The sequence below is a fragment of the Sturnira hondurensis genome, unplaced genomic scaffold (assembly GCF_014824575.4).
Source record: "Sturnira hondurensis isolate 20B ecotype Veracruz unplaced genomic scaffold, ASM1482457v3 Scaffold0006413, whole genome shotgun sequence".
Classification (NCBI taxonomy): domain Eukaryota; kingdom Metazoa; phylum Chordata; class Mammalia; order Chiroptera; family Phyllostomidae; genus Sturnira; species Sturnira hondurensis.
The window spans coordinates 49943629-49971019 of NW_028079044.1; the positions used below are offsets into that span (position 1 = coordinate 49943629).

Genomic DNA, 27391 nt, shown 5'->3' on the forward strand with positions numbered 1-27391 from the left:
CGTAACACTTGTATGGCCAGTATTTCAACAGTCTGCTTCAGAATTTGTATTTGATTCATGTAAAACTGTGTCTACTTAGAGATATTTTTTTCTTTGGTAGGAGTTTCTAATTTTTAAAATTCATTGCGGGCATTATTTTATGCCATTGAGCACAGTTAAAATAGATGCTTCAGTGTCTAGTTCTGAAATCTTTGTCACCTTAGCTTTGACCTGAATTGATGATCTTTTGTCTCGGTAGTGAGTCACACAGTCCGAGCCCTTGCGTGGTGAGCACTGGGGCTGTTCCGGACACTGGGGGCGTCACATTGTGGAAACGCCAGACTCCGCTCCCCTTCTGTGAGGAGCGTGGGTACTCTTGGAATTGGACCGCAGGTTGGTCCCTCGGGTAGGAGTGTTCTCAGTTCAGCTCTTTTCTTATTTTGACTTCTGGCCTACGCAGTTTGGGGGTCAGCCGGAGACTTTGGCAGATCCAGTTTCACCCACAAAACTTGGCCTCCCCAGCTCTGGTTCTGTCTTTTCTAGCAATTCTTCTCTCACATGTCAGCACCATGGTCTGCCTTCAACTGTGCTGCTCAGGCTAAAAACCCTAGCACCAGCAGGTTTGCCCAGGCTGTTCCCTTCTTCCAAGCCGCACTCCTTTCCAGGGCCTCCTTGTGTGTGATTGTTCAGGCTCAGATGGCGGGTAGTGTATCTTGTCCAGCATTGAAGAGTTCCTCCTTATCTGTGGGCGGCCAGCCCCCCGGAGCCTAGTCACACTTACAGAATGGAGGAGGTGCATTTTCGGGCAACCGAGAGCTATGCCGGGAACCTTCCATGGAGCCGTCACTCAGCACAGCCTGGCCCGTGGAAACCTTTGTAAACCGGCAACTGTGGGTGTGCCCAGTGTACTCTGCAGGCTGGATGTGCAGTAGACGGAAAGGTGAGCAGGCACTGCCCGTCTTCACATCGTTCGAGAGCTAGTAGGTGATTGGTCCACAATTAGTACTCTGGTGTGTGTGTGTGTGTGTGAAATAAAGTATACGCAGTAAAACATCAAATTCCATTTTCCAGTGTCAGCTTTGGTGAGCGTGGGGGAAGACAAGCCATAGTTCCTGGGTCTCACTGAGCAGCGCCCTTGCGGGTATTTGAGCAGTGCGGCCCGTTGCTCTCAGAGTGCTGAAAAAGGGAACTTCTGCTCAGTGTGACTGAGCTCGCAGGTTCCGAGCCAGCCTACATGAAAGGCTGGGGCGGCACTTCCGTGGGCTCTGCAGCAAAGCTCGGAGGCTGCTGTCCCTTAAGGGGCTGAGGGGCAGGGCAGGGAGGGGCTACCCTGGTGGAGTCCTGCCTGGCGTGGAGTTGGTGCTGACTGCGCGCTTTCAGCTTCTGGGGCCGCAGAGCAGTGCTGCGTGGGAACCCCGTCTGGGCAGGTGGTTTCCAGTAAGGGGAGGATTTCTCTTCTCGCCGGGACCCTTTTTGACACTCTGCCCGGGGCATACCAGGGAACGTGAGTCTTTCAGGGTTCAAGCCTAAAGCCCCTTCTTGAGTTACATGCCTGAGCCCGGGAAGTGTGAGACTCAAAGTAAGCACTATTGTGTGATGTTTGTGTTTTAAGATGTTAAACTGCAGAAATGGTCCTCCCCAGTCTTCCTGTGCACAACCCTGGCCCCCAGGGCTGAGCAGTGACTAGGTACAGTGGAGTTAACATCAGTGCCCTGCCACGACTGGAGCAGGTGCCTAGGGCGTGGTAGACACCTGTGGTTCAGGTGGGCTAGTCTCTTCCTGCCCCGGCTCCTCCCCATCAGCGCACCTGTCCCTCTGCCCATGCACTCACGTCTGCTGAGGGTTTTCCGGAAGCCAGGTCCCGTGCAGGGGGAGCGATGGTGAGCCAGGCACATTTTCCTCACGAGGACGTCCAGTTGTGCGGGGCCTGCAGACGCAAGTGGACGCTTACAGTGCAGTCTGAGAAGCCACAGTTGGGAGCTCCAGGGAGACAGGTGGGGACCACGGGGCACTGCCCGAGGGCCCCTGCGGGGCTGTTTGGAAGGAGTGGGCTGGCTGGGGTAGGGCCAGATGCCAGGCAGTGTGGGATGGTCGCACTCTGGGTAGGGCAGAGGCCACCCGAGAAATTACAAGCCGTTTCCTTTGTCCAAACAGGTTCCTTTCAGCCTGATGTACAGCTTGTTACGGGGTTTGTATGTGGAGTGCTAGAGGCGCAGCGTGCGGGGTGTGTTGGCCCGTGGGGCTGTGGAGGGCGGGGGGGTAGGGAAGCGTTACATGCTCGGCGGTAGAGGACGAGGCAGGTGGCTCTCCAGGTGCTTCGTGACAGGGGCGGATTCAGGAGAGGGAAGGCCAGGGGCAAACCCACGATGGGGGTAGGAGTGTGGTGCGCCGTTGCGGCCCAACCTACGATGTGAAGGGAAGTGACTTAGATCTGTGTTGTTACGCACACGCGTGCCCTGGTTGTGCACACACACACTGCGGGGACGCGTCTGTGTTACCATGTTACATTAGAAATCCGCGGTGTAGACGGTCACTTCTGAAAAGCGGTGACAGCAGTCACGTTCTGGGGGGCGGGGCTATGCACATTTTCCTGCCTCCCCAGCTCTTGGGCTTCGAGGTTCTGACGGTGACCTGGTACCGCTGTTCTGACTCGGAGGAGAAGGTTTCCCTGTCTGGGAAAACAGGCCCTGGAGATAGTTCATGTATGAGGTGCTTTTGTACCGTGGTTGCGTTTTGGAAAAACTGATTGTACTGAGTTAAACTCTCTAGGTTTAAGTTAGATTTATTTAGTTTCTTAATTTGGTCATTGTTTTCATCTCTGGGCATTCTAACTCGTACATAGTGTTTAGCTTTATTAGCCTTATGGCGAGCGACATGGGTTGTTACCTGAAGTGTTTTGTGTGCTTTTAAAATTGTCCACATTCCCAGCTCACACAAGCTCTCGCGTTAAGGGTCTTGGAGAGAGAAGTGCTCAGAAAACGTGTTCCTGCCTGGAATGTAAATCAAAGCTCAGGGAGACTTCCTTCCTCAAAGCCGGCTGGCATCTCTCCTCCGCCGTGTGTTACAGTTTGAAGCCCATGAACTTACCGCTGGGTAGAAGCCTGTTCCACAGAAATCACTATGGGTTTAAAAGTTTCCTTGAGTGGTCAATATCTGACAGTCGTATCAGCATGTCACTTTTCCGTGATTCCTAATTGGTTTCCAGAGGTGTATGTTTGCCCCAGAGGATTTATGTGTGCAAATTGTATTTTTGGTGTTCGATTGGTGGGTGATGTATTTAGTAGATACACAGTGCCAGTGCCTGGGTGTCGCGTGTTAGTTTTTTACGTAAGTGCCATTACCAAAGTTAGTATGGCTGGCCGGTAAGGATTTTGATATTAAAAACAATTCCTTAAAGCGATCCGGGTTGATAATAAGTCACTGTGGGTGCCCCTCCTAGTACTCGTGAACTCGGGGGACCCTGTGACGAAGTAGGGAGGTTGCTCCGGGTGATGGGACCTTAGGAGACCGCAATGGCCCCAGGCCACTGTTCCCAGCAGGGACCCCTCTGTGCTGTTCCTTTCCTGTCACTTAGGGCAGAAACGGGCGGGCAGTGAGGTGACAGGTGGGGAGGACAGGAGCACACCTTCAGGAGCCGCCTTTGTCCTGTCCTCTGAGGCCTCTGCTGGGCCCTCGGGATCCTGTGGCACCCATCCCGGTGTTGAGAAAGACACTGAGGTCGGCGTGCGCGGATGCGACCCCGTTCCAGAGTGCTGGAAGGGTTTCCCGTCTCCGGCAGCGCCTTCCCTCCTTTTCCAAATGCTGAGTCCTGGCCCCCAGGCAGCACTCAGGTTTGTTACATAGACTCCAAAAGCAGGCAGATGGTGCGGAGGGGCTCCTGAAAGAGTTGACTCGTGTTGTTTTGGGGGCTCGTTGTTGTTATTACTGCTGCTGTTTTATTTCTATGTCCTGTGGTCGCAAACCAGTAAATTTGGCAACACAGTGTGTGATGAATACTGTTACCTATGTATCTTTGATGACATCGCTGCTTCCTTTCTGAGGAGTCATGGAGGAGAGATCTCTGAAGTGTGTTGCTAAGCCAAAAGCTAAAGACATTTTTAGTGCCTCGTAATGTATTGCCGGCTTAGATATCTTTGCATGTCCCTGGGCTGATTGTCTTGGCTCTGGGCCCTTGAGGACCACAAGTTGGATCCAGGGAAGACTGTCCTGATGTCGGGCAGAGGAGACGTGGAGTCCCAGTCTCTGCTGGGACTCCAGCCTGCTGGCTCGAAGTCCACGGACCCCACTGTGAGCTCTTGTCCAAACACGTACTTGGCACGTAACCACGTGAAACAAGGGACACCTCGGCCCGAGAAGCGTCCTGACCGAGGGGAAGGGAGTTAGGAGCCTCTCCCCTACTTGTGACCTGCCCAGCTCTGCTTGCTGGATGCCTCCACTCGGAAGGCCCCAGACAGCTGGGCTTTGACGTGTCCCAGTGGATTCGTGCCTCTTTGCCATGGCAGCCCTCTCCCGTGCCTTCATTTTCACCAGCGACAGATGGCACGTGCACCCAAGTGCCCACGCTGGAAACCAGTGTGTCATTTTTGTTTACTAGCTGCTCCTTCATTTGCCTCCTCCCTTCCATTCTTCAAACAATGTGACTTATATACACATTTTGTTGTTTCTGTTCCCAAATTATCATCTTTCTCTCTCTCTCTGCACTCCATTGCCACCCTCCCCCCATCTGCCGGGATAGCCTCTTTCCACGGCTGTTTCCCGTCTCGGGTCCTCCCTTCCGTTCCCCACGTGGCAGCCAGGCAGTTGCAGTCCGGGCTTTTCTGGATTAACCATTTCAAACCCAGTTATATAGAGGCTGCAATGCTTGTCTTGTCTTTTCTTTTTTTCTTTCTTTTTTTTTTTTGCCCCCCACCCCCCGGTCCCCACCCTGAGCAGCATGATCCAGCCTTGGGCAAAGAGAGAGATGGCAAGCATGGGAGGTGGGTTGTTTCCGACTGTTGACTGTGTGAGCCTCTATCTGTATTTATTCCCTTGTCTCATCTGCTGGAGAAGTTACGCCACACCTCACTGACTTTCAGATTGTGACTTTCTCAGTGAATTGGGCTGTTCACCATTTAAACGTAAATACTGTGTTAAATTACAGTTGATGGAGCAATACCAAATAATCCCCACTGCTACCAGTAATACTTAGAGGTTTCCGATTAGAAACTTAATAAATTTAAATAATAGATTTTTTTAATCCATAGTCTAATATGTTGCAATAATTTCCGTGGCAGAGGAAATCAATAAAAACTGTGTCGACCCCCGCCATTTGATTCAGGGTAAAATCAACTTTAATTCCACGAGTACTTGTTGAGAAGTCCTTTGCAGGAAAACCGATGACTCGAATATGGGCCCTAATCACTCTCCCGGGGTTCACGTTCCAGCCGGAGAAACGGCAAACTCCACCAAGTCAGGCTGGGTAAGAAGGGAATGGGCAGGCGAGAGGCGGAGGGGCCCCATGCGCAGGTGGGGGTGCTTTCTGGAGAAAGAACTGCAGGTGGAATTAAGTTTAGTGCTTGCCAGTCTGTCCAGGCTGTGAGTAAGCAGAGATGGGGGCAGGGCGGGGTAGTTACGGGGCTAGAATGACGTAATTAGGGGAGGAGGGGCTGGTAGTATTCAAGAGAGCGGTAAAGCGTCTCCGATTTCCTACCCCGGTTCAGGTGGGGCCCTGTGCACACGATGCTGCCTGTGCGTCCATGGGCTGCGGCCGGGGTTTCAGAGTGCGGGGCAGGGGTCGTCGGGCCACGAGAGCAAGAAGGGACCGTAGTGGACGTGAGGGAGCAACTTTCAGCAACTGTGAGATTTATCCCAGGATTGGATTTTGTCTGTGAAATCATAAACTGCATTTCAGGAAAAGTAAGTAACATAAAAGGAACGTTAAACAGTGTGGGTGATAATCAGGGAAGACACCGTAGGAACACTTTTGGGCGTGTTTACCGCAGTGGGCAGGAGGGGCTGTGCCAGTGAAAGGACTGTGTGTGTGTGTATATGAGAGAGAGTGTTTGAGTGAACGCATACACACACAAACACAGAACACAAATTCAGTCAATTCGTAAGCAATCAGCGGGCACTGAACCCACCGTTACAGGGGTCCACATGCTACAAAATGCCCTCCTATTACAACATAACTAGATCTCACATAAATTTCAACAAACATACTTTAAAATAATTTCTAGTCTAACAAGAAGTAGGGAATCCCTGAGTCCCTAACCTCCCCCACAGTGCAAACAAGAAGAATAAGATGATGATGCAGAGCTGACAAAATCTGAATGGTCAGCAGCAAGTAACCCCAAAAGCCGAAGCTGCCCCCAGAGAAAATGCCCACCCCAGCTCCGGGGTGCAGAGCCCTCCGCGTTACCCAGGCCCCTCAGAGGAGCCAGAGTGCTCTTACGCTGGCCATGGTGGGCGGCAGATAGACTGCCTGTGTTTCACAGTTCACGACTCTGCTGACACAGCTGTGACGTGCCCCAGATGGAGCCACAACAGGCGGGACGCTCGGTTCCTGGACCCAGAGTTCATTGGTTTATTATTTTGCTTTTGTTGATTCAGTAGAATTTTTTTTGGAACATTACTGTGTGCTGGGCAGTGTACTAAGAATGGAGACGGAGTGAGATGTGGAGATGATTTCAGACTTGAGCAAAACACGTTTCTTCTTCTCAGGGAGCCAGCCTGAAAGGACCTGCCTCCCCCCAGGGTCCCTTAGACTCCGAGGACAGGGGACTGGCCAGGCTATGTTGTACTTTGTACCACCGAGTTTGGTCTGTTTCCATGTAAATTTTCGCCATTGTTAAAAAAGTGACAGCAAGGTAAATATGGACACTGTCAGCAGTGACCAAAACTCAAAGAAGGTGACACCGCGCAGATTGCATCTGTGTTTAACACTCAAAATGAGATCCGAACCCCGGGCGGTGGCCCGGGCATCCTGTAGAGGGTGCGTCTCAGCTGGCCCGCAGCTGCCTGCCCCCAGGGACACCCACGCTCTCCACGGTCACCTTCCCTCCCCTGGCTTTCTGTCATGAACAGACGTTGTCCCCGCGTGTGTCTTTACTTGTGTGTCACCTGGCTGATCTTAGCAGACTGTGAAACTCCATCAGAGGGGCCCCTGTCCCTCCGTTTCCTACCCAGCACCTGGCCCGTCCTCAGGGCACCTCCTCAGGGCTGGACTCTGAGCCAGGTACAGGCTTTGTGGATTTTGCCAACATTTAAAACACAAAGCAACTCGGTGGTGTCGCCCTTCCCCCCGCAGACTCATGCTTTTGCTCAGCAGGGGAGACGGGTACAGACCTGGGCAGGTTGCAGCAGAGAGAGGCTGCCTTCCTCCTGCACCTGAGTGCTGGTCTCAGGGTTCCAACCCATCTTCCCTGGGGGCAGCTGGGGGAGGGGGTTGTGTGGTAGATTCCTGCAGGAAAAAACCTTCTGGAAGGTGTCAGCTCTCTAAATCCGGAAGCTGCAGGGGCAGCGTCCCCTCCTGCTAGCGTGCCCACCCTCCTCGGAGAAGTTTGCACCCAGTACTGTTTTTCCAGCAGGGGCCATGCTGGCTGCGGGGTGTGCTCAGCTTGGCCCGGGCCCTGCTGGCCTGAGCTTGCCTTCTTCTGTCCAGCTTCTTTCTGAGTCTAAGAGTGAGAGTGACGTTTTCTCCCCTGCATTTGAGCTGAAACAGGTAGTTCTTGGAGAATGGCAGTTTCGAGAGAGTAAAATAAACGTAGAATGGCTAGAATCCAGAGCGGGAGATAGGGGCGAGGCCTGGGCCGGGGGGGGGGGCAGGGAGGCTTCAGTGTGGGCCTTTCACAGCTGGCTTGTTCTCGGGAGAGCTGGGCAGTTAGTGTTTTACACAGAGAGGCCACAAGGCCGACTTGGGACTTGGTGCGGCGAGCCTGCTGAGTGAGCTCTCCGCACTGGGCCAGCTGAGAGGCGGCTCTGGCAGGCTGCAGAAAAACAGAGGGGCCTGGGAGGTCCGTAGACGGGAACACCGTCAAGGCAGAATTAACTCATCGGACATTTACTAAGAGCCCCCTTTGCACGTGTGCCGGAGCAGGGGCCCCAAAAAGCCTTGTCCTTGTCCCCATGGCATGAGCACCCAGCGCAGGCAGTGGTTGGCGGGTGGAGTAACAGTCATGCGGTGTTTGAAGCCGGGTGCCAGAGGCCACAGGCTCAGCTGCAGCGTGGCTTTAGTGGTCAGTACGACAGCCCTGTGTTCGACTAATCAGCTTTTTGGTGAACACCCCATTAAGGGACACCTTTTAATGGAGACAGTGACATGTTCTGGAGGCTTAGTTGTTTACGAAATGACAGCTTACCTGTAATTGCTCCCCGAGGAACAGGGTCATGTCACAAATATAGTTCTGATCAATTACAGCTAGCTCACACAGGCACCGCGAGGCCTTCACCAACAATGAACGCAATTATTGCGTGTTGCACAGGGGGCAGTGAAACTCAGACACGCTCGTCGTGTGTTGATTTACCGCCTCCGTAATCAGGTGGAAAGGGTTTTGTTTACGACTGTAAAGTCAGTAATGTAGTATATCCGTGATACAGTCATTGGCACCTGGAGAAAAGTCAGTGGTCCTGGACTTGGTAGCACTTCACCTTCCAGACGGTTCTGTGCCTGAGTGAAAGCACTGATAAAACCAGGGGTTAAATTGTGTTACGTTCTTACTGTCTGTCTCGCAGACACAGTCACCAAATGAAAAAGAAGCCATCCTGCCTTGAGTAAGGGGAGACCGTTTTATTTTATGTCACCTGAGGACATGCTTTCATTGCTTTTAGAGAGAGAGGAGGGGCAGACAGAGAGACAGACAGGCATCCACGTGAGAGAGAAACACTGGTTGGGTGCTTTCTCCTACGCAGCCTGAGTGGGGATCAGACCCACCACCTGGGTCTGTGCACTGACCCCTGGGTGGGAGCTGAGCCCGAGACCCTGTCTGGTGCATGGGATGATGCTCCATCCAGCAGAGCCGCACTGGCCAGGGTGGGGCTTTGGTTTTGTGGGGAGACATGAACAAGGCCAGGAAGGTGAGGGGCCGTGAGGGAGTGGGTGGAGGCTACCTGGTAGGACAAGGGGTCAGAGAATGTTTTGCCCGGAGGCTGGTCCCTGGAGACAGGGGCCTTTTGGGGAGAGTGTTTTGTTGGCCCAGATGCTGGGGAGTCACTGGTCAGGGCCTGAGGAGAGAGAAAGCTTGACCAGAGTTTGATCCAGGCAGGCCGAGGGGCACTTTCTGATTGATGCGGGGAACGAACAGGTCAGCCGGTGTCTCGTGGAGCAAGCAGTGGGGATGGGAGAGGTGGTGTCTGGCCTTGTCGCAGGTAGACGGGTCACCTGCAGGTCTTACCTAAGTCTTGTGGGGAGAGGAGTTTTTGCAGGAAGCCGTTTCCAGGCATGCGAGAGGGGTCAAGGACTTCCCAGACGGCCCTGGTTCTCAGGAGCGCAGGGCTTGGGTAGAATTCGCACTGTTGGGGTGCTTGGCACTTGGTCTGTTTTAATGGTGGTGATAGCCCTGCAGGTCACTGGCTCTTGTAAGCCACAGCTCTGGTAAGCACAGCGCCCCTGTGGCCTGGGAAGGCTGAGGCCCCCGTGACACACTGCTGGGAAGAGGGAGCGCGTCCCAGACACCTCTGCGAGGCCTGCAGCCCATGGGACCTCAGCAGGTCACGGAGCCAGTGGCAGAACATAGACACTGCCCAGTTGTTTATTTTTATATCCTCCAGAGTCCGAAAATACATACTCAGCCCATGCACTGCTTAGGCCTTTTCTTGTTGCAAGTAGTAGTGACCATGCCTAGCTTACGGGTTGTTTCTGTTTTGTTTTAAGTACGCCCAGGTGTGTCACAGAATCCATGGAGGGTTTGAACTGGTACACCAGGGTGTCACAGTCATCTTCACGGGGGGTTGCATCAGCCTTCAAAGGGCCAAATGTAATTTTAGGACTGTGAAGTGTAACTACTCCTTAACTAGGGGCAAGGAGCTCTATACATTTAGCCCTTTGAAGGCAACCATGAGGCTGATGCGGTCCCCGGTGAAGATGAGTGTGACACCCCTGCTGTACACAGACAGGACAGGGACATGGCCTTGTGGATGACGAGGAGTCAGCTCCCAGTAGCGGGTGGGTGCTGTTGACATAAACCCATCATCTCCGTAATAGTTCAATCTGCTAATTATTGCCTAGGAATTTGGCATTGAGCGCACAGTCTGTCGGCTGGTCTGACCTCTATTCATTTCCGTGTTTGACTCACACGGCGGGCGCCCACAGTGGGCAGCGTGGCCCCTGTATTGTGGCAGAGGGCGCAGAGCCCTGCACGACTGACTCGCCTGGGGGGGTCGAGCTGGTGGATGGTGTGGGTCGAGCAGAGACGGGGGTGGAGGGGGTCCTGGTGTCAGAACACTTGTTAGTGCACGTCCTGTGAACAGGGTACTGGACACTGGTGAGACGGGGAGGAGGGCTCCTGCGGGTGCGCAGAGTCACGTGAGATGCCTGTGTCTTCCTGTGTTATCACGTGACCTTGAATACACCTTATCATTCTGTGGACTTCAGTTTTCTCAGTATGAAATTAGATGTTTGGACTGGGTGACTTCTGAGGTCTCCCAACAGTTATTAATTGGGGGATATTTAACTAGTAAAGCAATGTAAATAAGGCAGTTTGGCCATATCCATTCAATGTTGCGCTGTCCTTGAAACCTGCTAAAATGAATATAAATGACCTTTAAAGGCAGAAACCCATGAGGGTAAGTCTGGGAGTGGGAGACAACAGTGGGCAAGGATGTCGGGAAGAGTCTGGTGGCTGCAGAGCACGTGGGTCAGAATGGCACAGACAGATCCCGAGCTCGCGGGGCGGGAGGAAGCGCCCCGAAGCAGGCTCACTGGTGTGGGGAGGCCCTGCCCTGGAGAGCTGTCACTGTGCAGGTGGAGTCCTGGGGGGCACCGAGGGGAGGTGGTTAGACTGAGGTCGTCGGGGGGAGCCGCGGGATGGGCACCCAAGGGTGTTTGTTGCAGCAGTGCTTGGCCACGTCCCCCTTAGGGTGTCAGATGAGAAATGACAGCAGCCAGGGCAGCTGTGGCCTTCCGGTGTGAGTGAATCAAATCCGTACCTAGTGTTTTGGTTTGGTTTTTTTGCCAGATCAACAACAGATACATTTTGGGGTATGCCATTAGGGGGAAAGGTCGAAAACCACCCAGGTAGACCACCGGAGGCTCATCTCGCTGGTAGCCTGGGTGTCTGCCCTTCTTAACAGGGTAACAGACTGGGGGTTCCCCAAAGAGGCCGGTCTAGACAGGCAGGACCTCGGGCTCGAATGTGAGGTCCCGCTGACAGTGGGCGACCGATGGCCTCCTGTAGAAGTGAGGGGGTATGTGTGGGCTTGCCGGGGGGCTCCCTTCCTGACAGCACCAAGCCCTCCTCTTTGGAGACTGGGCATGCCTCCCAGGTCCAGGCCTGGCCTAGGAGAAACGGCGTGCAGACACTGGATTTGAGTAGCTTTTCGTGAAAACGGGAGCTGCCCCACGCAGTGAACTGTCAGAGCTGATTGTCGAGTTCCGGGTATGAATGCCCTGTCAGCAGTTTGGGGGCTCAGTTGTAAACTTCTAAAGACACGTCGCAGAGGGTCCCCAGTTTTCCAAGGAATGTCCCTACCGTAGAAAGAGGGTGATTAGCAAACACCCTCTGCTGGGTGGGTGAGGGCCACTGCCATTAACATCCTCTGCAAGATAAGAACGCCAATGGCTTCCATAAAATTTTTCAAAAAGCCGTAAAAGGGACAAATACAAGAAAATACTGTTAGCAGTTAAATATCTGATAGTGGAAATGAAAGACTTAAGAGATACAGTAGTTGAATGTAATTAGATCTCCCAGAAATGAGAGAGTGAAGATAAAAGAGAAAGGGGGGGGGATGAGACACTGAGAGGTGCGACTCAGGAACCCCAAAATCCCCAAAGGGTAAGGCAGAGAAAGGGGGACCAGGACGAGGTCAGGGCAGGCGGGTCGGAGCACCGGTTTTCCCTCCCCCGTCGGAGGGCCTGGCATTTTAAACTCTGTATGACTTACATATTTCTACAAGTAATTTACTTAAAATTTAAAAATAAAAGTATTGCATGTGAAGGTTAGAGCTAGATCCCTGAGTCTTTTAAAAGACCAATGCAATTAAATGTGGGCAAGGAAAAAAAAACATTTGGATATTTTTTAAAGTGCATTGATTTCAGGAAAATCACTTCGGTTATCCCAGGCAAGTGGAAGACGTTTCCCCCGAAGGACAGGGTCTCTGCGGCTGGCCGTGGCTCTGCTCGCGGAGGGAGCTGGTCTCCAGCCCAGACAGAGGGTGCTCTCCTAGCAAGAAACGAGGCTCTTTGCTGGGGAGCACGGAGCACCTATGGTTTAGCTGAGTTACAGCGAGGCTTTAGAAAATTATGTGACATTCCTAGTAACAGTTCACGTAAGATGTGTTTGTTGTCTGTTTTGTGCCGTGCATTGTTTTAAATAATCTATTTGGACCCAGTAAACCCTCGGGAGGGTCTCTGACAGTAGGTCCTATTCCCCGGGTTCAGAGGCCAAGGTACAGAGAGGGGAGGTACTTGCCCAGGGTATCTCAGCTGCTACGTGGAAAAGCCAGGTTTTATGACTGCAGCGGCTCAGCCTCAAGTTCATGCTCTTAGTTCATCCATGTCTACTGTGCTTGTTACATGCAGAACCCTAAGCGCCAAGCCGAGTCAGCTGTCCACACTCGTGTGGCGGGTTGTTTGGAAGGGGTAGGTGGGTCTTCCGGTAAAGCTTTTGTGAGCCACTGGATGCGGAAAAGTGTCTAGATCAGTGCACCCATTGGGTGACCGGCCCCGGCCAAGTGCTGACCAGGAAGAAGGACCAGACGCTCTCCAGTGACCGTCGGTGACCTTACACGGCCCCAGGCGTCCGTGCTCCTCCCCTGTGTTCCGGCCCAAGCGCTGTTCCTGTAGATACTTAATGTGTGTGGACATGGTCGGGGAAGTAACTGCATTTTCCATTGTGAACGGTAGCCAGCACGGAAGCGGCCGGTATAGGCACACGTGTCTTGTTCATTTTAGGCATTTTACGGCTTTAAGCCCTGTTGCATGGGGTGTGCGGGAACAGTGGTTTCCAGTACGAATGTTACAGATTTGGTTGGTCTGTCTTTCCTAGTTCAACTTCGTGGGGAAACTGCTGGGTCCCCGTGGCAATTCTCTGAAGCGCCTACAAGAAGAAACCTTGACAAAGATGTCCATCCTTGGAAAAGGCTCCATGAGAGACAAGGCCAAGGTAATGTTCTTTAGAGGCGGTGGCTCCCTCTTAGCCCTCACGTGATGTACTTTGGGAGTGCGCATTTTCTCAAGGCACATTGCACAGAAGCCAGCTGCCATCTCAGAGGAAGTTACAGGAAGATGTTATATAAGATGATGTACTTACTTCTGATGGCTGTGTAGAAAATTGAGGCACACTGGCCCATTCAGAATGTGTTGTGTCTTAGACTCACACGTAACTTTTATGTTCATTTGTAAATGGTCCTGTCGCACCTGGATTCCGACTGTAGAAGCAGAGTGTTACCTTGCCAAGAGTTCCGTGGCACTGGCCTTGCCACGGGGAGAAGTGAGAGCAGTCGGCAGTCTCGGCACCCCTGTTCGCGTTAGAGACGCGCTCCTTCGGGTCTTTTCTGCAAAGTATATACTTTTATTTGCTCCTTTCCCCTTCATTTGGTATCCTGTGTATTTTACCAAGTTTAAATTGATGTTAAGAGTTTTAATAATTGCTTATACATAGTTATTTTACTTGGATGTATTCACATTAACTGCCCTGTGGGGTTTTTTTTTAGAATTTCAAGATTAATTTATTTTTAATTGAATTTACTGGGCTGACTTTAATTAACAAAGTTATGCAGGTTTCGGGGTCCAGCCGGACGACACATCCTCTGCACGTTGTATTGTCTGTTCCCCCCCTAGTCACATCTCCTTTCATCCCCATTTACCCCCCTCTGCCCCCCCTTACCTCCCCACCCCCTTTCCCTCTAGTCATCGCGGTACTGTTGTCTGCGTGGATGAGTTTTTTCTTTGTTTTGCTTAATCCTTTCACCTTTTCACCCAACCTTCCAACCCCTCCCCTCTGACAGCTGACAGTCTGTTCTCTGTGTCTGTGAGTCTGTTTCTGTTTTGTTAGTGTATTTTATTCATTAGATTCCACATACAAGTGAGATCATAGGGCATTTGCCTTTCTCTGACTGGCTTATTTCACTTAGCATAATGCTTTCCAGGTCCATCCATGCTGTCACAAAAGGTGAGATTTCCTTCTTTTTTATGGCTGAGCAAAACCTGGCTATGCACCCGACTCACAGGGGTTCCCGTTTAAAAGTAGAGATCCTCAGGCCCCCAGCCTGTTCAGGGTGGGCCCTAACGTGAATGTTCAGTAGGTGTTTGAAATAATTCTGACCCAGGGCCAGGCCAGTTTAACTACTCACTGTGCATTGCCGTCTCGAGTGATGTGATTGGTTCCCGGACCCATCTGACCTGGTGGAGGAGAAAATGAAACTTATGTTGGCCAGTTGGTCAGAAATTGCCTGTGTCTTGGAGGACAGCACCCCACCCTTGCTGATATGTTAATGAAGTCTTTAATGAGGCCAACTGATAATGAGGTAGCTGAGAAGGCCTGCAAAGCCCATTGACATTGTGCTGCTTAGTTTGCTGGTAACGGAGTTTCTTGGACAGAGTGACATTCTGTGGAGTGAGCTGGGCAGCGGGCGCTTATTCCCAGAGGGTATTCCAGCTAGAAGGGGCCAGGGGAGGCGCGTCTTTACCTGGACTGCATGTCCACGTAGTAGCTGGTGCCTGGCTGTCCATGTAATGAACATCATCCGCCTGCTCTCAGGACTTTGGGTGGTCCTTCCAGAGCCTGTTGTCACTTCGGGGGCTGGTGGCAGTCCCCTGCTGTTGGCGTGCTGGATGCTCAGCAGTGGCAGTGGCCTGCCCTCCTGTTGAGTGCAGCCCGTAGCGTGTTAAAGCATGACCTCTCTCGCTGTCCCCGGGAGCACTTGATCGAGGAGGCCCTGGAGTAGTATGGAGGTGTCTGGGGAATGAGGTGCTTTGGTGTCTGCTCCAGTTGGTCCCCCAGTCACCTGGCCACTGTGCCAGCTCGCACTGCGTGGGCCACCCTGTTCGTCCACACTTAGGCCTTCCCCAGCCCACTTCTCACCCACTCAGTAACGCTTCCCTTTCCGTGTCCTGACAGCGTCACTCAGCGAGTCAGTGTGGATGTCCTGCAGGCGGCAGAGCATTTACATCCCCTCCAGACCCCCGGAAACTTGGGACAGACAGTCCGCTGCCCCCACAAGGCCCGCTCTGGGTGGCGGCCATCAGCGGGCACTTCTGGGGCCCCACCCGTGGTACACTCTGAGATCAGAGCCTCACCGCCTGAGCCTGGACACGAGTTTCACGTGACCCTTTTTACTAGTTCACTTTTAGTCCGCAGGCATCCTGGGTTGATACTGTGTCTGTTTCAAAAGAGAGCCCATTGCTTCCTGTTAAAACCTCACTCTTCCAGATTTTCAGGGCGTTCACTATTTCAGTTCTCGTGTGAACCTGATTCATCTTCTCTGTTTGCTGCACTGATGAAGTTGTGGGAGTCGTTACCGACATGCACAGGATGGTTCTGAGAGTAATAACCACAGTGATGCCGTGGGGCCTCCATCTGTGCCGAGCAGTGCGCTCCAAGTCTTGCCCACATCATTGACATCATAGAATAATAGAATAAGTAATACTATAGTTGTGTAATAATAATTATCATTATAAGAATAATTAGTACTGGATTTATTATTTATTGTGTGTTAGACCTGAATCTAAAGACTTTCTGTCCTCAGATGCAGGACCCCTTTATCACTGCTGTTCCTATGTTTCTACGTGCTCCTCATTACTGATGTAGCCACTCCTCTATTGCCACAGCCGCCTTGTGGGCGACAGCGGGTTCTGTGCTGTTACCACCATTCAGAGTCAGCCCCCGGAGATGGGATAAAGTAACCTACCTGCCCAAAGTTGAGCAGTGTGTGTTGGATGTGGGATTCGAATGTGGGGTTTCAATGTAGCTCGTTGGGGGCTGGTCCTTCCCTGAACGCTGCCCAGCCTCTCCTGGTGAGCCCCAACCCAGTCTGGGAGTGACCGCCCACTCTGTGGAACTGGGAGACACAGGGGAGCTGGCGAGAGAGCCCCCATTCCAGCCCGAGTTGGTGATGGAAATGGAAGTGCCCTGCTGTGGGTCCACATTGGTCATCTCATGAGGGTGGTCATTTTGGTGTGCGTTAGAACATCAGAAGTGTTTATTCCAGTAGTTCAGGCTTTCTCCCACGATGCTGTGCATAGTCTCCAGTGTTGGAAGCCCCAGCTGTCAAGGCAGAGCACCAGACCAAACGATTAAAAAGTCCCAGTTAGAACAGCGAACCGTCTCTGGTTGGCGTAAAAGAATAGTGCCTTTTTGTACCCAAGACAAACGGTGAGGAAACTGCGCAGGACGTTAATATACCTTGAATTTGCTCCTTCTTACTTCAGATGTTTTTCTTGTTTTCTTTGGGTTTCTGCCCCACTTCCCCTGACTGACGGCAGCCACCCCTTCTGGGAACCTGCCACATGCCAGGCGAGGTGCCCGGCAGCACAGCGCTGTCTCCTCTGCCGGGCGGTCACACGGAGCCGACCCCGTAGCCTTCTCCGTGGCCCTCCAGTAACATGCACTTGTTAGTACCAAACTGATTTCACAAATTAAGGGCTTGATTACACATAAACGGTCAGACTCACACACCTAGTGACCAGCGTCACTGTGATTCAGGTGTCCCTGACTCTGAGTCCCAGGCCCTATTTCTGCTGACTCTCTCGTCTTTGTAAGAATTCAGGTCAGTTCAGCAATGAAAGGTGAAGTCCAGGGTGTGTGTGCTGGCGAGGCCTGGGGGCGGGTGGTGGGGTTGCAGGGTGGTGGTGTCCGTGGGTTCTCCCTCTGCTGGGACAGGCTCTTTGGAGAGGCTGGGTGGTTTTAGATACAGGTTCCTAGCAGTTGTTCTGTCTGGTTTTAACGTTGGGAACAAATGTCTGAAAAACTCAGATTCTGTAATTGCCTCTAATGAAAGCTAGTTAGAAAAAGATAATGGAGCAAAATTACTAGTCCTTTAATTATCTGTTTTTTTTTCTCCTAATTTCCCCCTGAATTTCATTGTGAACAACAAAAAAATTAGAAAATGTTTTATCATAATTATGTAAAATCATGTAATAAAGTCTGTCATTTATCTTATGCCCTCTTCTACCCTCAGATAGAGTGTAGTACCTGGCATGTGAAAGTGCTTTTTGAAAGATATATACATAATCCAGTGGACATAGATATGAATGAATAATTGGCCATTCGCTCAATAAATATTTGTTCAGCATCTGCTTTATGCTGAGCACTTTTCTCGACGATGGGAATGTAGTACTTAGTGAGACAGTCCTAACCCCAACCCCAGCCTAACTGTGACCTGAACACTTAACCAGGCAGCAGTGAGCTGTGTTGCCTGGCCGTTGGAGGACCACAGAGGGAGCCCATGCCTCACCTGGGGTGTTGCTGGGGGCCTTGAGGAAGCGAGGGGGCAAGCACGGGGCACCGAGAGGGCAGGTGGCGGACCCGTAGGCCGGAGACAGGAGTGGAGGCCGCAGCACCAGCAGGCAGCTTTCAGGTTTCTACAAAAGCCTGGGGGTGGCAGGATCAGATTTATATTCTGGACTTTCTTCCTTAGGTGGCGTTTGCTGTTGAGTGACTGTGACAACCCCATGCCAAATATGCTCTGGGTAGTTTTTACTGTTTCTCTCCTCCCTCCTGATGACCCAGTGTTCAGCACGGCGTGTCTTTCTTCAGGAGGAAGAGTTGAGGAAAAGCGGGGAAGCGAAGTACCTTCACCTGCACGACGACCTGCACGTGCTCATTGAGGTCTTCGCCCCGCCGGCGGAGGCCTACGCCCGCATGGGGCGCGCGCTGGAGGAGATCAAGAAGTTCCTCATTCCCGTGAGTGGTTTCCGCGCCCTTCCTTCATTTCAGCCCCGGGGACCCTGGTCACTGGTGTTGGCGGAACACTTCACCTGCTGAAGGGGGCATCACGCGTGTCACGGCGGGTAGCCCCCACCCCGTCCCTGCGAATTACGTGTTGTTGTTCCTTCTGTATAGATGAGACCGCAGACTTCGAGATCAGTTAATATTGCTCAGGTCGTGTGACTGAGGAGCAGTCACTTGCCCAGGCTGTGGGGACCCAACCCCTGCTGGGCCTAGAATGACCTCGCAAACGCCCTTTGCTGTGAGACAGACTCAGAGTTCTGCCCCACCCCCACCCGCAGTCTGTTTGCACAGGGCCACGGTGAGCTTCTCCCCCATGCATCTGATTTGAACCCCATACAAGTTCATGTCCCCCCGACCCCTCACACTTTCAACAGGGTGGGGAGGTAGCATGTATGTAGCACATTTTATGGAGAATGTGCTTTGCAAACAATTCAGTAATCTTCACACATGTGTAGTAAGATGGTAGGAGCATTTATGGGTTTACTGTAGAGAGGCAGAAATACCAATTAATTCCAGTGACTCTTCTGAGGTCAGGATACTCCAAATAAGTTAGAGAAAGAGTCTGTATTTACAATAAAACTGAGACCTCGAATCCCTGCCCGTCTCGCTGATCGCGGTGACCGGGCCTCCTGGGCAGTGGTCTCTGCGGGTGTTTCTGGCTGCGGCCTCCACCCCACGTTCCATCCAGGTACGTGTTTTTTTGTTTGTTTGTTTTGGGTTTTTTTTGTGCTCCGCATCTTCTACTAAGTAGCTTCAGGTCAGTGTCACATTCTGCTTTTGAAAAGTTAGGAAGAGACTGGATTTTTAAAATAAATTCACTAAACAAGTTTCATGGTTTTAATTCTAAGCAATCCAGAAAACTGCCTCTTCTGAACTTTTTATCAAACGCAGACCTGCTGATATCTCCTCTTCCATCGAGTCACCCCTTCTCCCTCTAGCCACACACGCTGAAGAGTGAGTTTTCAGGTATAAAATGCGGTGTTCCGTTCTGGAGATGTTGACTTTGCCATTTGTGCAGCATTCAAATGGAAACGCTCCAAAAACGTGCGCAGGGACACGGCTGATTCCTCTCCGTTTTCTGCTGCTCGGCGCATCTCGGACGCGCAGTAGGACTAGTTGAGTTGTAAACAACAACGCCGATAGGTGTTACATGGCATTTTGATTTCATTATAGATGTTTCACTTGGCAGTCATGCCTGGGGGAAAGAGTTATGGCTCATTATAGGACCTTTTAGTTTGGGGGAAAGGACTGTTTTTTGTTTTTTCCTGTTTACAATTTATTGATATGTTTTTGTTTTGATGAACTCCAGACTTGTTTTATGAATTTTTTCCTAGGCCCCGTTTTCTATTAAAATTGCTTTTTGTTCTAAACACTGCTGTTCACGAGGCGGACCTGCCTCCTTCTGCCTCCCGTGCAGGACTACAACGATGAAATCAGGCAAGCTCAGCTCCAGGAACTGACGTATTTGAACGGAGGCTCAGAAAACGCTGACGTCCCGGTCGTTCGAGGGAAGTCCGCCCTGCGCACCAGAGGGGTGCCAACCCCCACGATAAGCAGGTGGGCATAAAGCATTTACTGGCCTTGGATGTGGTTAGAATAAGGTGCATGCCGGCAGGTTTAATGCTTCCTTTACCAGGAGACTGCTCCACCAGTGTGCCAGGCTTCCTTTCGTCCCGTCTTTCGTCCTTCCTGACCTGATCCATACCCCTCTCTTCCAGCTCCCTTTGAGGCTGAAGGACCTTCTTCTGTTAAGTCAGATGTCCTTTCTCCCGGCTGACGTCCTTCCGTGGCTTCCCTTGCAGCTGGAAGGAAGCCCACACTTTCTGATGCCCACTCTCGTCACTCGGCACTGCCCTCGCCTGTCTGTCTTTTCACCTCACCCTGTCTGCCCTGGGACCCACTGGGCCAAAGCCTTCCGGTCCTCGAACGGCCAAGCCGTCTCCTCCCGAGTCCCCTGCACTCAGTCCCTTTTTGGAACGCCTGCTCCCCGGGCGTCCAGGTATTGCTCTTGGCCTGGCATTCCCCACACACGGGCGCCTCCGCCGACGGCTGGTGCCTGGGCCAGAACCGGCCACGCCACCCTGCCCCGGCTGCTCGGTGGCCTTTATTGAGTGGAACTTACCTTTATATTTGTTCACTTTTCATTGGTAATTACTCAGCAAAAAAACTGTGCAGTGAATACAGTACAATAGCAAATCCTCAAGGCTCTTTCTGATCAGGTGTTGCCCATTTACAGTATTTTTGGTTAAAATAGTTCTTGCCAGTCACATGGCTAAATTAGCTTTGTGGGAATGGTCACTGGGATGTCCCCACTTTGGAATTTCATGGCAGAACAAGTTATTCCTGGGTCATCATGAGCGCCCTGCGCTGCTGTCACTTCAGGGTGGCTCTCTGGTGAAAGATGTAAATGGTCTACAATTAAATCCTGGGGAGACTGACAAGGGCTTCAGCGAGACCTTGTATTTTGGTTTGAAATGTGAGAACCAGGTGGGGGCTTCCTTCATTGAGGAGCAGGGGAAGTTTCTTGGCTTTGCACAGTCTGCCCCGTGCCTGTCCTGTGCCTCCAGGCAGCACTGCCGTGACGTCGCCCCTCCCTGTCCCCTACCACAGAGCCCCTCGGAGAGGGAATTAGGGACATGGACTGGAGACCACTCCACGAGGCCTGCGTCTATTTGGTTTCACGTTTCTCTCAGTAGGTCTTTCCCTCCATGACTTGCCTGCCACTCTCTGGCCTGGGCTAGACAGTGGGGGGGTCTTCCTGAAGGACGTCCCTCCATCCCTCACTTCAAACAGCAGGCTTGTTCTGTGTCTCTTGTCCCCTGGCCTTGACTCTGGCCCATCTGGCCCTTCGTCCCCAGCAGCAGGCAGTGTTATCTCCATGAATTTGGTGGTGGGACAGCAGGAGGAGAAAGAGCGAAGCCGACAGAGCCCACCTCTCTGAGCAGTGGATGCGTGCCCAGCGGGGTCGGGTGCTGAGTGTGCCCTTTGACTTAGGCCGTTCGGTTGAGCAGTCCGCCACTCAGGCCCTTTTATCAGCTTTCGTAAAGTAGGGAGATTTTCAGCTCCCGTTTTTTAAAATGCTTTTTCCTGCCCTGTTCCCTCTTCCCTTTCTTGGCCGTCAGGCCCACACGTTAGAAGTGACTGTGCGTCCCAGACGGGGTGCCAGGGGCACACTCACAGGGCCGCTGCAGGAGAGGGTGGAACTCCATGGGGCCGTAATGGTGGTCGGCGTCTGAGACGTTGTGCGAGCTGTCAGCATGCGGTGGCTGTGTGCAGGGTCAACGTTGGGTTGTTCCCCGCTGATGCCGACGCTGCAGCCTCAGTGTGCGCCGGCACCTCCGCGTCCGCGGCAGGGACAGTAAGCAGCCGCCGTTACTTTGCCCGTTGGTCACATCTCCAACCACGGGGTCACGTGAGAGACTGTCGCTCTCGCTGCCGTATCCACAGCGATGGGCACGGCCCCGATTCGCTGGGAGACGGGTTAGAATGGTGGCAGAGACGCAGAGACCGTTCGAGTGACTAACAACGATGGGCGTCCCCTCACAGTGCACGAAGTACGAGAAACGGCGTCATAAACAGTCTCGCACAGCCGTGTTCGAAGGTCCCTGTCGTGTTAGGGAAAGGGTGGGTGTAGCAAAGGCTATCCATTTCTTCTGCGAGACGGAGTGCCACTTAAACGCTTTGCTGGGGTGTTATTTAAACGGTTTGGCTGGCGCCTGGACTGGTTTCTCAGGACCACCCACCACCTGGCCTGTCGGAACACCCCCTGCTTCCTTCCTGCCCATTCTGTGAGGATGACGTGTGTCTGTCACAAACCCGCAGGTGCGGACCTGTGGCACCTGCGCCCCGAGTCCCCGGTAGAGTCCCCGGCAGAGTCCCCGGCAGAGTCCCCGAGGGCTTTCCTGCAGACACATTTCCCTGCCTTTCTGGACAGCAGGTGCCCCAAATCCTTCCTGCTGAACTCCCCTCTCCATCCACGGAGCCCAGTTACTCTGTACCCGGGGGCTCGGCTGGGTATTAGTGAGCAGCCACACTGGTGTTGAGGAAAGGGAGACAAAAGGAGAAAAATGGGTTGTTTCTTTTAAAATCAGCTTAACAGGCTTTAGGAGGACAGTAACTGAGGCAAACAGCATCACACGTGGTATGAGAGCTTCTGGCAAGAACTTGTCATTTAAATGCTGGCCAGGTGGGGCAGATGAGAGAGGCAGCTAGACATGGTGCCCCTGGTCTCAGCTCAGCTGGCTGCGTGCGTGTCAAGCGCAGCACGAAGCCGGACAGCGCTCCAGGCCCTCCTGCAGGCTTGCGTGCCGACACTGGCTTCCGCGCCCAGTGTCACCGGCTTCCGTGCAGACCCCGGCATGCCCACTGATCTTTTCCTGGATCACGTTGGACAGGACCCGCTGGAGCTGCAGGCGGGAGGAAGCGGGGAGCACACTCCTGCGCAGAGGGAGTCTCCCCACCATGCCCTGGCTTCTTAGATGCTTTAGTATTTCCTTTTCCTCTTTGAAAATCCATCAGTCGGTGTTTCTTGAGCTCTTTCTGTAACGGGTTGAATTTATAGAGACATGTAAGTCCTTGTCCTGACGTCAGTGAGTCCTAATGAGAAAGCCAGAGAAGCAGGTGATTATGAGCAGATGGTATGAATAGGGAATGAGGGGTGTGAAAAGCCATGAAATGGCCACAGGAACGAGGGTGCAGGTGACTCAGAGTGGGGAGTGGGTATGAACACACTCAGAACCGAGATGAAAAAGTGTGACGGGATGGTGCCCGAGGGAAGTTATCAGGGGCGGAGGGGCAAAGGGGCAAAGGCTTCAGAGCAGAAAAGTTGGGGACTGCCTGTGACTTGAGGTTAGGGGGTGACACTGTGGGAAGACCAGAGGTTCAGGAGTCACCCTGGCTCTTACTAGCTCTGTGGCCTCAGGGATCGCCCTCCTTCTAAGCCATGGAACCTCTTCTGTTAAATGGAGATAGAAAATTGAGCACATACTAATCCAAGTCCTACTTAATTTTTGTTTTTAATTTTTATTTATTGATTTTAGGGAAAGCGAGACAGGCAGACAGACAGACATCATTTTGTTGTTCCACTTGTTTAATGTATTCACTGGTTGCTTCCTGAAGAGCCCTGACCGAGGATCGAACCTGCAACCTTGGTGTATCAGGATGTCGCTCTAACCAACTGAGCTACCTAGCCAGGGCCTCTTAATGCTTTAAATGTCTTATTCAAGTTCACACTGGACTGGCCATTTTTCTGATTACTCAGAATGACCCCACGCCAAAGGTGAACTTTTAGCACTGATCCTGGACCCGTGGCTCACTGTAGGACCAATGACACATCTCTCTGGAACTCCTTTGTTACCAGTTTCATTGTTGTCAGAGGGGAAGAAGACTTGTGCTTTGGAGTCCTGAAGGCAGAGAGTGAGAAATGATACAGATACTTGCTACTTTTGTGTTTGAATAAAGAAGAAAAGGAAAAATGTGGAACAACTAGAACTAGAACTGAAGACAATGACAGGCTTCAGAGGAAGGAATGAGCTCTTGTCTTTCGGGGACGCAGCCCTGGACGGAGAAGGGAGATCAGTCAGTTGCTCGTGCTTCCCAAGAGACTGCACGTTCTCACACACTGTCTTGCGTTGTCCAGCGTGACTAATCAGCACTGTTCAACTTGTTGGAGAAGAAGCAGGTTGCCTTGCATCTCTTTTATACCCTGTACAGTGTGGACACTTGCTTGGTCATTTCTTTAAAGGACTCACGTTGAAGATTGGACCGGTCACGGAATAAAGAAAGGAGATAACCAACAGGTTTTGTAACGGCTCTGGCCTCTGCCTCTAAACCACCAGCAGCGCCCTTGACAGCCTGTTGGAGGGAACCTCCATCTCCCTTAAACTTGCCCAGCGCCCCAGACCTACACAGTGAAACCATGCCCGGAGACAGGGTCCCAGGTGACGAAGGCACACGCGAACATGTGGGCAGCCTGCCCGAGGGCCCCCCTGATGTCTGAGCGTGCTCAGGGTGGGAGCTGCCCGAGCCCCCCCTTCAGAGGTCTCTGTCTTCCGCAGCTCTGACAGTTTCTCCTGTGCCTTTGGGGGATTATAACTCAGGCTGTGCCCTCCTTCTCCCTCTGTCTAGCCCTCATTCTTCTGTCAGCCTCTGGCAGGAAAGAAGTCTCAGAATGATTAAGCTTTAACTCTCAGAAAAACACTTGGAGAGGGGAAGAAAAGTGTTGAACGCGTGAGGGATTCTGTCGGGAAAATAAACGAACCCTCAGGTCATTACTGCCCGGGGCGTGGACCCCAGGTTGATCCCTGGAAGGTCTTTCTCACTGTGACACCGGGGACGTCAGGCTAAGAGGCTGTCACTGCGTCCTGCAGGCCCCCCGAGGTCAGCGGTGGGCCTCCCTTTCTGGGGCCTGGGGTCAGCTGCAGTCCCACGGTCACTGGTGAGTAATGCCGATGCTTCCTGGTGCATCCTGGGCTACTGCTCCCCACCATTATGGCTGCAGCCTCTTGTGCATCTCACATTTAGGAACAAAAGCCAAACAAGGCAGCCTGTGTCTGCTGTCTCTCTGCCAGACTGCATCACAGTCGCTAAATGCATGAGACGTATACGAATGCGTGGTTGCTGCCCAGAGGGAGTGGGGGCCAGCGGGAGCCACACTGTTCCTCTCCCCATCCTTCAGTAAGCGGGAGAGGAAGGCGTTGGGCTGAGCCCACGTGGACATCCACCTAAAGAGTCCTGCTTGCCGGCCCCCTTTCTAGGTGAGGCGTCTTATCCATCCTGTGGATGAACCCCACAGCTGTGCTGCCGGAGCCGGCTGTTGTGAACCCCACTCACAGGTGGGGCGACCAAGGATAAGCAGCAGGTGACAGCATTAGATTTGGGTGTGTTGGAACCCAAAGCATGTGAGTCTTCATTACATCTTAAAACCTGGTTTAACTTACAAACTAAATCATGAGTTTCTGGTTAGTCATTACTTCTTGTATTCGGTGGTTTATAGTCAGTCCTATTTCCTCAAAAATAGCTGTTCACTACAAAAGCCTTTCTAGGCTTTTCTTTTAAAGATTTTGTTTATCTGTTTTGAGAGAGAGGACGAGGGAGGGAGAAAGGAAGACAAACATGAATGTGCAAGAGAAACATCAATCAGTTGCCTCTTGCACACCCCCACCGGGACCTGGCCCACAACCCAGGCGTGTGCTCTGACTGGGAATCGAATGGGTGACCCTTTGGTTCGCAGGCTGGTGCTCAGTTCACTGAGCCACACCAGCCAGGGCTCTAGGCTGTTTTTATATTTGAGTTTCAAAGCCAGAAACCATCGGCACTCTGCTGAAAAATACAAACAGAAGGCACCATTATGGTCCCACCCGTCGTCCATCTGCTTATGAAACTTTCTGCCCAGTTGCGTCATCTGTCCGCCCTTCCATATCCTCCTTCAGAGATGCGCTGTACCTGCCTCTCTCAGTTCAAGTACACTCTTCAAGTGGAAAGTAGTTCCCATCGATACCGTTACAGATCCCATCTCATGAGTGTCTGTTCTCACTCCGTTCTCACTGTTCTCAGCCCCGCCATTCAGCCTGACCCTGAACCTCACTCGCAGTGTCCAGTGAGGACTTTACGCTGTGATGTCAGCATGTCACTCGGCGCCGTGCCCTCTTCTCGCCAAAGTGTCCTTTAAGGCCGTGCCGACCCTGCTGCTTGACACTTCCCCACGGACGTTCACTTACAGGTGCATCTTCCACACGTCTTCTGTGGAAAAGTGCCTAGAGCCGCGTGTATCCAATGGCCCGTCTGCCGCTCCGCAGCCGACACCGCGGCGTGACTCCGTACCCCTGTGGGCCGGTGGTCTGCCCGTGTCGATGATGATGGGGACGAACTGGGGACTTCTTGGACATATAATTTTGTCTTTCAGTATGACGAAAGCGTAAATTTGTATGTTCCAAGGCGCGTGGAATGTGTTGTGGCCCGTGCAGCACCGTGGGTGGCGAAGGTAGGGTTTCGGGGAAGGAAGCAGGAGCCGCCTTTGCTCAAATGGACACAGATCCACAGACGTATCTCCGATGGGCTGGGTGCACTGTCGGTGGAAACTACATACTTCTTGCTTCTCATCAGAGATAAGACGACAAATAAAACACTCCAGAAAGTGTGGTGTCTTTCAGTGCAGTTCAGAGCCATTGCTGTTTGTATGCATTGTCGATGAGCATCGGGCAGAAAATGTGTAAACTCTTTGCACGTCCCGTGTCCTTTCTCCTTCGCAGTAACTGTGACGTGGGGCCGCACCCCACTGCACACCCGCGGAAGCTGGCCCGGAGAGGTCAGGCTCTCGGCTGGTCTGAGTGTTGGGTGGAAGGCAGAAGTTCGGCCAGTGGGAGCGGCCGGGAATCGAACTCAGACCCGACCCCAGTGGCCTTGGTCCCGCCACCACCGTCTCCTGTGTGCCTGTTCCTGGCCGGGAATGGAAAGAAACGCTCTAATTTGCTGGACTGGTGAAGGGGATAAAATGAGTTATCCGAAGGTGAAAGTCTTACTAGATTTCACTTCTTCCTGATCTCGGCATTTTGAGAAGTGCCGGTCAGGTTTTTCTGAGATGCCCCTCATCTGGGATTCCTCTAATACTTTTCTCAAGATTAGCCTGGGCTTCTGGTTTGGGGAACTCCATGTGTCATTTTCATCCCGTGATGTCAAGGGCACATACTGTCCCTGTGGCTTATCCACTGTCGATGTTGCCATGGTAACCCGAGGTTAGTATTTGTCAGGTTTCTCTGCTGTAATGTCACTCTCCGCTCCCCCCAGGGTGGAATGTCCACATAAGCTATTTGGAAGGCTTTTCTCTTCTCCCCAACTTACTAATTCCATCATTTATTTATGTCAGGATGGACTCACAGACGTCTATTTTATATGTTGCGTTCAAGTTCAATCCTATTTTATTTTTGTTGCTCCAGTTGTCTCAGCTTTGACCTTCGGGAGTTCTTCCTGTTGGCTACTTTGCTCTTTTCACATGCCGCCATAACTATTTATTTATTTATTTATTTATTTTGAGTACCTCCTACTCCAAGTTGGTCCATTATCATCGTCTGTATTTCCTGGTCCAGTCCTAGAATCAGCCGTTTCTCCAGGGAGCCCTGGTTCCTCTCGTTGGGGAACAGTGTTCAAACCAAGATTCAGGTGCCCGGTCTGCTTGTGTTTGCTTCTGGGCCCCTGAGCAGGGCAGGGAAACATGTGCATGCAGGCTAACCTGTGTGTGCACCACAGAGCTGCGTGTGTTTCTGTGCTGCGCCGTCTGTCTGTCGGGACTAGTCACGAGTTCACACTGGCATCTCTGATTGTAACCCTTCCCG

General features: G+C 52.3%; 1 protein-coding gene across 4 annotated transcripts in view; it reads left to right on the plus strand.

Moving 5' to 3' along the window:
• KHDRBS3 (KH RNA binding domain containing, signal transduction associated 3) overlaps positions 1-27391 on the plus strand; it is a 116038-nt gene that overhangs the window by 40729 nt on the left and 47918 nt on the right. For 3 of the 4 annotated variants that reach the window (XR_005066841.1, XM_037048594.1, XM_037048595.1), the window contains exons 3-5: positions 13158-13274; positions 17868-18014; positions 19480-19619. Coding sequence is in view for 3 of the 4 variants with exons in the window: in XM_037048594.1 (XP_036904489.1) it covers positions 13158-13274; positions 17868-18014; positions 19480-19619 (404 nt within the window). In the remaining variant the exon portion in view is untranslated. The remainder of the gene's footprint in view (positions 1-13157; positions 13275-17867; positions 18015-19479; positions 19620-27391) is intronic. The other variant, XM_037048597.1, reaches the window with a different exon arrangement.